The 10,691-nt window shown below is 41.1% G+C and overlaps 1 protein-coding gene across 1 annotated transcript; it reads left to right on the top strand.

Moving 5' to 3' along the window:
* Positions 1 to 390: 390 nt before the first annotated feature.
* Positions 391 to 10,686, top strand: LOC140966956 (transcription elongation factor SPT6-like; the record flags this gene model as incomplete). Its single annotated transcript, XM_073427275.1, has 17 exons — positions 391 to 631; positions 748 to 828; positions 1,484 to 1,592; positions 1,719 to 1,803; positions 1,890 to 2,040; positions 2,109 to 2,241; positions 2,320 to 2,566; positions 2,653 to 2,847; positions 2,952 to 3,071; positions 3,357 to 3,743; positions 3,814 to 3,924; positions 4,009 to 4,788; positions 4,925 to 5,063; positions 5,233 to 6,410; positions 6,989 to 7,198; positions 7,788 to 8,262; positions 8,705 to 10,686. Coding segments are annotated over exons 1-17 (6,417 nt in total), but the record flags the coding sequence as incomplete, so codon positions are not given.
* Positions 10,687 to 10,691: the final 5 nt, after the last annotated feature.

The raw sequence follows: 10,691 nt of genomic DNA, 5'->3' as shown, positions 1-10,691 counted from the left end.
AATTTTCTATATTTGTAAAAGTTACATGAATTGACTATATATCTCACGCCCAAAAAAATGGCAATCTGATTATATATCTTCAAAGTTCAAATTTTATAAAATAATAAATTTTTAGCAACCCCGTAGTATTTATATAATTTTATAAATATTGAGGAAACGATAGAAACCGTAAGAAAAGACATCAAAATATAGAAATTTACTAAAATTATTTTTCTATAAAAATTGCAGTGTAATCTTTCATTTTTTTTATAATTATATTTTGATTTTAGTATAAATATAAATCAAATAAATTTTAAAAAAAATATTATATAAATACGCAACGCATATATTGATGTACTAGCGTGTATAAATTCACAAAATACATTAGTATGGTACACCTTACGAAAAATAGAAAAAAAAAACAAAAATAAATAAAACAAAGGGATGACGTCAGTCACTCTGCGAGGAGTGCTGCTTTTTGGTGTGTGCAGTGGAGAGGGGAAAACCAGGGGTCTCCCGTAGGCATTTATAGGGTTTGCTCCCATTTTCATTTCCCACGCGTTAGCATCGCAAGGATTTCCTCTCTCGCTACTGTTAATTTTCACTGATTTCACCACAATGGCTGGCAGAAAAGTGGTCTCTGCTGATGACGGTACGATGTTTTCGCGAACTAAGCGGCATTTCTTTGAAAACACAACAATCTGAAACGTGTGCTGGTTTTAATTGTTACCGTCTTTTTTTTCGGCTGTGACTATGTTGTGTACGCAGACGCTACTGGATTTCAGAACGAGGGAGATGATGGGCTGTACGAAGATCTAGCTGAGGATGACGATGAAGATGAAGATGACGGTATTGTTCGCCATATTTTTTTATTCCCTTGAAATATCTACCCTGTGTTAGAAGCTTTTTGTTTTTATTTATTTAATTTTTTCTTTGCGTTTTTAGTTTTCTGTTGTGTTGTTTCTGTAGGTTTCTGTTCAAATATTTTGCGGGTTTTTTTGTTTTTGTTTCTGATGAAACGTGAAATTATTTTTTCTTGTAATGTTGGTCATCGACTCCTATCCTGGTGACTGAAGAACTTGGTGCATGCAATCGAAGATATCCTTCTTCGGGTCTTTTGTTCTTTTAGCTATGAGCAATCATCTCTATTTTTCAAACACGTATTTGGAGTTTTTTGCAATTGGGTAAAAGAAACACGGATGCACAGAATAGTTTCGGTGTTTAGCGTGGTGCTATCCTGGTTCGCTGTTATCGACTCTTAATTTTGATAATTCTGTCACAAGAAAGAAAGGGCTGTTTAATGGACTTGTAAGTACCATTTTTGAGTGTTTAATTAATTAAATTGAATATGCTACGGATGAAGGAATGCTATTATTTTAGAAATCTCCATTTCGTGATCGTTTGCATGTTGACTGGCATCATTTTTTTTTTAATTTTTTTTGGATGTTAGTTCAGTGCATACGATTTGGTAAACATTTGGAATTATTGTGGTGTATCTAAGCAGACGGACTGGATGCTTATGAGAGAGATGGGTTTATTGTGGATGATCTGGACGAGGAAGATGAAGAGGACAACTGTGGTGAGAGACAAAAGAAGAAGAAAAAAAAGAAAAGGTTGTCTAATTTGCTGTCTCATATATTTTTAGTTGTAGATTTTTAAGTGCTCATGTTTATATATCTGTAGTTAAAAGGTTAAAAATGTCTGTTATTGTCATCATTGATTCGTTCAATCAACTACAGGGAGGCTGAGAGGAGTTATTTGCTCGACGAGGATGATTATGAACTACTCCAGGAAAGCAACATTTCTGTTCCTCGTCCAAACCTTGTAACTATCGTTGTTCCTCATCTTTTTGGTTTTTGGGGCTGCTTTTAAGCACAGACAACTTATTATTTCGAATATGTGATAAGCAGAATAAGAAGCTTAAGCGACTAAAGAAGGCTCAGGGGGATACAAAAGAAGAGTCATCTCAGTTTTCTGGTGAATGGCAGCATAATGGAAGTGAAAAGGGGTGGCGAACAGCCGAGGAGAGACTTAAATATAGATTGTTTGGTGATGATGATGGTAATCCTCATTGGAGTTGCTTTGTGACTTCAAACTTTTAGGATATTGATTTTCTTACTATCTTCTAGGACAATCGCTTGAGGACATGGATGAAGAGGACGAACAGCAGGAAAAACAGGACGTAGATATTGCTGAAGAGGATGAAATGGCTGATTTTATTGTTGATGAAGACCAAGTAGATGAGCATGGAGCTCCTATAAGGTATTATATATAAAATCTGGGTTGTGTTACTTGTGCTATGATAAACTTTTGAGTGTACTTTGGTTCATCTCTGTGCAGGAGGAAAAAGCAACCAAGGAGCATGCAACAATCAGGAATTCCATCATCCGCTCTCCAAGAAGCTCATGAAATATTTGGCGATGTGGAAGACCTTTTGAAGATTCGCAAGTTGGAAGCTGTGGATACCTTTGGTGAAGCTGGTGAGAGGAGCCTCGAAGATCAGTTTGATCCAAGTGTACTTTCTGAGAAGTATATGACAGGAAGGGATGAGCAGATTCGGAAAATAGACATTCCCGAGAGGATTCAGGTTTGTTAAGCATCCTGTTGATATCCACCCCTTCAGGTTTTCCATTCTGAGATTTCAAGTGTCGGTACCTTTGTTGTTTTCTATAGATATATGAGGAAAGTACTGGTCTCACCCCATTAGATGAGATTAGTATCGAAGTGGAGAGCGAGTGGATATATAATCAACTTGTCAGTGGTCTAGTTCCTTTCTATGGTAAGAGTGCGGATGCGACGGAAGGATCAGATGAACTCAAGGGACATATTGCCAAATATCTAGAATTACTACATGTTCAGAAGTTAGATGTATGTGTTCTCACGAACCATTGCTTAATTTTATTATGATTTTGATGGTGATCACGTGGAGACGATTCTCCTTCTTGCTCATCGAATGTCTATCTCTTCTGTAGGTTCCATTCATTGCGATGTACAGGAAGGAGGAGATCTCGTGCCTATTAAAGGATCCAGACGATCCTGAAGCTTATCTCCAAGCTGATCCTATCGAGAAACCTAAGTTGAAGCGCCACAAGGTTGATGTTTTATGTTAAATGCTGTACATCATCCATCTATGGTTGAATGATGATTTCCAGTCAAATGGTTGTTTCTAGTTACAATATTTAAGTTGCTTTTGGGATTTGTGGGTAGTGTGACCGTCTTTCAAAAAGAAGTACTTGAAAATGATTGTGCATAAGTTACAAATAAATTTGACATTCAAATTTTCCACATTATTTACAAAAACTCCCGTCTTTTTCATTTTTGGACGGTGGCTAACTCAGGAGGATTCAGTGAGATATTGAATTAGTGGCGTGCTGCAGGTGCTCTGGACAATCCGGGACCTGGATCAGAAGTGGCTGCTTCTTCTGAAAAGAAAGGGTACACTCCAGTCATACTACGCTAAACGTTTCAAAGAAGAAATTCGAAGAGTATATGATGAGACAAAACTGAATTTAAATCAACAACTCTTTGAATCAATTACCATGTCACTCAAGGCTGCAAATTCAGAAAGTGAGGTTGATGATGTTGACTCAAAATTTAGTTTACATTTCCCCCCAGATGAAGTTGTCTTAGATGAAGGTACGTATAAAAGACCGAAAAGGAAGTCACACTACAGCATTTGCAGTAAAGCTGGCCTATGGGAGGTAGCAAATAGGTTCAGTTATAGCTCTGAGCAATTCGGATTGCAGATTTCTCTGGAGAAAATGGTAGCTTCATATTCATTTCTATTTGTGCTTGTTTTAAAGTGTGAGTTTAAATTGGTTGTATTATTTGCAGAGGATGGATGAGTTGGAGGATGCAAAGGAGGCACCAGAGGAAATGGCTTCTAATTTTATATGTATGATGTTTGAGACGCCTCAAGCTGTGTTGAAAGGCGCTAGGCACATGGTATGCTGTTTTTTTAATTTCTCCTAGAAATTCGGTTTTAGAAGGGTAGTCTTTGATTGTCTGGATATTACTGATAAAATCCAGGCTGCCGTGGAGATAAGCTGTGAACCTTCAGTCCGGAAACATGTCCGCAGTATCTTTATGGATAATGCAGTGGTGTCAACTAGTCCTACACCTGATGGAAATGCAGCCATTAATTCATTTCACATGTTTTCTGGAGTGAAGTGGTTACGGGACAAGCCGCTTAGCAGATTTGAGGATGCGCAGTGGCTGCTGATTCAAAAGGCTGAAGAGGAGAAGCTTCTGCAGGTCACCATCAAGTTACCAGAAGCAGTCCTTGATAAGTTATTAAGCGACTCGTGGGATTATTATCTGAGTGATGGTGTAAGTAAATCTTCTCAATTATGGAACGAGCAGAGGAAGAAGATACTTCAAGATGCATTTCACAATATTCTTCTACCATCAATGGAGAAAGCAGCAAGATCCTGGTTGACTAGTAGATCAAAAACCTGGTTGCTTGAAGAATATGGAAAATTATTGTGGGATAAAGTGTCTGTGGCACCATATCAGCGGAAAGAAAATAATATCAGTTCAAATGAAGAAGCTGCACCCAGGGTTTTGGCTTGCTGTTGGGGCCCCGGAAAGCCAGCTACAACTTTTGTGATGTTGGATTCATCGGGAGAAATTGAAGATGTGTTGAATGCTGGATGCCTTAATCTTCGTGGTCAAAGTGTAAATGATCTGCAACGTAAGAAAAATGATCAACAGCGAGTGCAGAAATTTATGATGGACCACCAACCCCATGTTGTTGTTCTAGGAGCAGCTAATTTGTCTTGTACTCGGCTGAAGGATGATATTTATGAGGTTTGCACAATTGAACTATGTTTTGATTATGTAAATTAAAAATATTGTTTGTTCTCTCGGACCCAAAAACTTTATAGCTTGAACCATTTTGCTGCAATTGATGTGATTCTTTGTGGTTATCCCCCTTAATAATCAGATAATTTTCAAGCTGGTGGAGGATAATCCAAGAGACTCTCAAAAAATCGATAGTCTGAATATTGTTTATGGTGACGAATCTCTTCCACGTCTGTATGAAAATTCCCGTATATCAGTCGATCAGCTTCCTTCGCAAGAAGGTAACTGTTTTTCTTGGAATTTATTAATTTCAATAATGAATGTTGGAGAAAATTGTGTTATATACTATTGATATTATGTGTCCTGTGGTAATTAATGCTTTTCCTATCAATCTTCTTGGCAATATTTTTGTGATTGACGTTGGAATTTCTTCTATCATATAATTTTTAGGTATTATTCGGCGTGCTGTGGCTCTTGGACGTTATCTTCAGAATCCATTAGCCATGGCTGCAACTTTATGTGGACCGGGTAGGGAGATATTATCTTGGAAACTTAATCCCCTGGAGAAATTTCTCACTCCTGATGAGAAGTATGGGATGGTTGAACAAGTTATGATAGACGCAACAAACCAAGTGGGTCTTGATATTAACTTGGCTTCGAGTCATGAATGGTTATTTTCTCCCTTGCAGTTCATTTCTGGGCTTGGAGCCAGAAAAGCAGCTTCTCTGCAAAGGTCCCTAGTAAGAGCTGGGGCCATTTTCACTAGGAAAGACCTGTTGACATCTCATGGTCTTGGTAAAAAGGTTTTTATCAATGCTGTTGGATTTCTGCGAGTCCGGCGAAGCGGACTGAGTTCTAGCAGTAGTCAATTTATTGATTTGTTAGACAACACAAGAATACATCCAGAATCCTACAGCCTTGCCCAAGATTTTGCAAAGGATGTTTACTGTGAATCCATGAATAATGAAGTGAATGATGATGACGATGATGATTTGCTAGAAATTGCTATTGAGCATGTTAGAGAGAATCCTCATTTGTTGACGGCTGTGGATGTTCATGAATATGCCGAACAGAAAAAACGTCAGAACAAAAAAGAAACCCTTAATGATATAAGATTGGAGTTGATGGATGGGTTTCAGGATCGTCGCAAATCACATGAAGAACCTAATCAGGATGATGAATTTTACATGATTGCTGGAGAGGCGGAAGAAACTCTGTCTGAAGGAAGAATTGTTCAAGCAACAGTTCGCAGGGTTCAAGAAGATAGAGCTATTTGCAACCTAGATTCTGGACTGACGGGCATACTTAGCAAGGAAGATTACACTGATGATTGGAGGGATATCAATGAATTGAATGATAAACTGCACGAGGGTGATATTTTAACCTGCAGAATCAAATCCATTCAGAAGAACCGCTATCAAGTGTTTTTAACTTGTAGAGAAAGTGAAATGAGGAGCTACCGTTTCCAGAACAATCAGATTGTGGATCCGTACTTTCACGAAGAGCGCAATACCTTACAGCCCAAGCAGGAAATAGCTCATAAAGAGGAGTTTTCAAAGAAACTTTTTAAGCCAAGGATGATTGTTCACCCGCAGTTCAAAAATATTACAGCTGATGAAGCTTTTGAGGTGTGTTTTTCATCTTTTATCGTGTTTTATAGTGAATATATGTCTATGCCCGTGTTTCATTTTTCTTTGTTCGAGATTGCAAAAGGTAGTAGGATTATTTGTCAGTAAATGATTGGAGAATTTCTAATTATTTCACTTAGAGATGCTGAGTAATGGTGCATGTCAAATTGTTGGCTATCTTCAAAGTTGCAAAATTTCAGATTTGTAGATTTCCTTGTAGATTGGTTTGTAAGTTATTGCTGATGCTATTTGGGTTGGTTATAGCATGAAGTTTTCTATACATTCAAAAGTTTTACGTTGACTACTGTATAAAGAATCTCTACGTTTGTCATTTATATTTCCTATTTGATCAAGTCTCCCATTTATCGGGAAGAGGTATCTCGATCTGTATATGGCAGAGAACTCTAAGCTATTACCCTCAAGGCTTTGGCTTTGGTAATAGCTCTACACCTTGGGTCCGACCACATGGATGACTCTTGGACACACAAACTCATTTTTGGCTCCATCCTTATCTTTGATTTCTTATTAAACTTTAATTTAATTTTCTCATGAACTTTTTCTTCAATGTTGGGCTATAGTTTCTCCGGGACAAAGAAGCTGGTGAAAGTGTTATTCGTCCCAGTTTACGCGGGCCTTCGTATTTGACTTTAACGCTGAAAGTTTGTGATGGGGTTTTTGCTAACAAGGACATAGTTGAAGGTCAAAAGGAACTCAAGGACATCACAAGCTTGCTCCAAATCGGAAAGAAATTGAAAATTGGAGAGGATACATTTGAGGATCTTGATGAGGTAATTGTTTGCAGTGGTTAAGGCTTGAAAACTAAACAAGTTTTGATTGTAAAAATTTGATGAATCTCGACCTGCATAAGGTGTCATCAAGGCTCTGAACTGTGCTGGAGCTTGTTAATCCACTGTTTTAGGATGCAAATATTGCGTGTGTACCAGTGCTTTGCATGTTTTCTCTCTTTCGCTCTTTTTTTATTATCTGTTGGTAATGTTACGCACTAGCACAGAATGGAAGAAGCCTTTTCCTTCCTTTCTGGTTAGATTTTTCAACTTTTGGCTGAATGTTTGTAGATTGGCTGTCTCAAGGAGATTCAGCTCTTTTTATTCAAGAAATTTTTTTTGATTATTTAATACAGTCAACCTTCAGGTTGCAACGTTAGATATTCTTGATTCTGTGAATTTTGACTAGGAATTTTTACATGATTGCCAATATTGTCTTGTATTAATTAACATGCTAGTTTGTTTGGTGTGTAGTGTTCTATGATTTCCATATGAATTAGGCTATTGTTTTGTGTTGGGACTTGGATGGAATTGGTGCAAAAGCAAAATATTTTATGAATTCAACTTCTTTATCATGCTATTCTTCATTCAGGTAATGGATCGATACGTGGACCCATTAATAGCTCATTTGAAGACAATGTTAAATTATAGGAAATTTATGAAGGGCACTAAAACTGATATTGACGAGCTCCTTAGAATCGAAAAAGCTAAGATTCCAACAAAAATTGTGTATTGCCTTGGGTTATCTTATGACCATCCTGGCACATTCATCCTGACTTACATAAGAAGTGTGAATCCACATCATGAGTACATTGGTCTCTATCCAAAGGGATTTAAGTTCCGTAAACGAATGTTCGGGGACGTAGACCGTCTTGTTGCATATTTTCAGAAACACATTGATGATCCACACAGTTCTGGTCCAACAATTCAATCAGCTGCTGCTATGGTGCCAATCAGAAGTTTTGGTTCTGGTGATGACTGGGGTGGTTCAAACAATAATGACGGTGATCGGGGTGGAAGCCAATCTATGGATGGAGATAAAACTTTTGGAATGGGTTCTAGAGGAGGTAAGTTAGAAATTTTTCATTCCATCCACCTGCTATATATATGTTATAAGGTGTCTATATCACAATTTCTCAAATTCATACGTGGTTCGTTGATATATCTAGGTGGCTTTTCTTAGTTGATTGATAATTTTCCTTTTTCTTAATGCTGATTGCTTTGTCCGCTGAGTTATATTATTAAATTTGATTTGGTAAAGGTATTTGATCCCTCGGTTTTTTGCGTCAGCATGTTTAGTTTTTTTTCGAGAATCGCAAACTGCAACTGCTTTGTTTGGTGCTACATTGTACAATAATAAAGAAGTCTCCTCCTTTATCTTAATTTGGTTCACTCCTGGATTAAATTTTCCATGAATTGTAGTTTGCCTAAGCATCTTAAATTTGTTTTAGTTAACTGAACAACGGCCTTTTTGTAACATTTATTTTCTTTACAATTTGTTTCTCTCAGGTAGAGGTGACTCTCAAAATGGTGGGCGTGGGCGTGGGCGTGGGCGTGGGCGTGGGCGCGGGCGCGGTCGGGGTCGTGACTCCTATGGTGATGGCATGCCTGACAAACATGACTTTGATCATGACTCACAAAAGTGGGGTTCTGACAATGACAAAGGTGTTGACTGGGGAGGTGGGGCAAGTGGAAGCGCCGGTGGTTGGGGTGGTGGTGATGGCAGTGGAAATACTGGTAGTTGGAGTGGTGTTGGAGGTGGAAGTAAAGGTGATGGTAATTGCGGAGGTGGTGGAAGTGGAAGTGCTGGTGGTTGGGGTGGCGGCGGCAGCGGCAGTGGAAATACTGGTGGTTGGGGTGTTGCTGGAGGTGGAATTAAAAGTGGCAGTAATTGGGGAGGTGGGGGAAGTGGAGGTGCTGGTGGTTTGGGTGGAGGAGGTGACCGAACTGAAAGTTCTGGTGGTTGGGGCGGTGGTGGCAGAGGAGGTGACAGAAGCGGAAGTGCTGGTGGTCAGGGTGGTGGTGATGACAATGGAAATAATGGTGGTTGGGGTGGTGCCGGAGGTGGAAGTAAAACAGACGGTAATTGGGGAGGTGGTGGAAGTGGAGGTGCTGGTGGTTGGGGTGGCGGAGGAGGTGACCAAAGTGGAAGCGCTGGTGGTGGAAACAAAAGTGATGGCAATTGGGGTGGTGGCAGATGTGGAAATGCCGGTGGTTGGGCTGGTGTTGGAGGTGGTGGACGTGGAGGTGCTGGTGGTTGGGGTGGTGGCAGAGGAGGTAGCCAAAGGGGAAGTGCTGGTAATTGTGAAATGGGAGGCGATGGAAATAAAACTGATGGCAGTTGGGGTGGTTGCAGAAGTGGAGACACCAAGGGTTGGGGTGAGGGCGAAAGTGGAACCACTAGAGTTGGTGGTGATGGAGGAGGTGGCCAAAGTGGAAGCACTGGTGGTTGGGGAGGTGGTAGCACTGGTCATGGTGGCAGTGGAAAAACTGGTGGCTGGGGAGGAGGTGGACGTGACAATGCTGATGGTGGTGATCGTGGTGCTTCAGGTGGTAGTGGGGGTAATGGTGGTGGAAGTGGAAGGGCTGGTACCTGGGGAGGTGGTGGAAATGACAGCGATGGTGGCAGTGCAAATGCTGGTTCCTGGGGTGGTAGCGGAGGTGGAAGTGGAAGTGCTGGTGCTTGGGGAGATGCTGGTGGGACAGATGCTGGTGGCGGAAGTGTAAGGCCTGGTGGTTGGGGTGGTGGCAGTAACAATAGAAGTACTGGTAGCATGGGTGAAGGTATTGGAAGTGGTAGCACCGGTGGTTGGGGTGGTGTTGGTAGCCATAGAAGTGCTGGTGGTGGAGATAGAGGTAGTGGTTGGGGAAGTGGTGGTGACGGAGGAAGCACTGATGGTTGGAAAGGTGGTGGACATGACAATGCTGGTGGTGATTGGGGTGGCAGCCATGGTGCTTTAGGGGATACCAAAGGTGGCGGCCGTGGTTGGGGTGGCGGCCATGGTTCTTCAGCTGGTGGCAGATATGGTCGAAGTGGAGGCACTGGTGGTAGGCGTGGTGGCAGTAGCAGCAGAAGCACTGATGGCAGGGGTGGAGGTACTGGAAGTGGAAGCACCGGTGGTTGGGGTGGTGACAGAGGAAGCACTGGCGGTTGGAAAGGAGTTGGACAAAAGAATACTGGTACTGGTTGGGGTGGTAGCCATGGTGCTTCAGGTGATAACAAAGGTGGAGGTGCTGGTTGGGGTGGCGGACATGGTTCTTCAGGTGGAGATGGAGGTGGAGGTGGTCAAAGTGGAGGTGCAGGTGCCTGGGGAGAAAGTGGAGGTGCAAATGATGGTGGTTGGGTTGGTAGCGCAAGTGGAGGCACCGGTGCTTGGGGAGTTGCCGGTAGTTCAAATGCTGGCGGTGGCAATACAAGTACTGGTGGTTGGGGCGGCAGCAGCAGCACTGCTGGCAGGGGTGGAGGTACAGGAAGTGGAAGCACCGGTGGTTGGGG

This window comes from Primulina huaijiensis, unplaced genomic scaffold (genome assembly GCF_012295235.1).
Source record: "Primulina huaijiensis isolate GDHJ02 unplaced genomic scaffold, ASM1229523v2 scaffold208316, whole genome shotgun sequence".
Classification (NCBI taxonomy): Eukaryota; Viridiplantae; Streptophyta; class Magnoliopsida; order Lamiales; family Gesneriaceae; genus Primulina; species Primulina huaijiensis.
The sequence above is the reverse complement of the archived record's forward strand: the minus strand, read 5'-3'. Positions and strand labels throughout refer to the sequence as shown.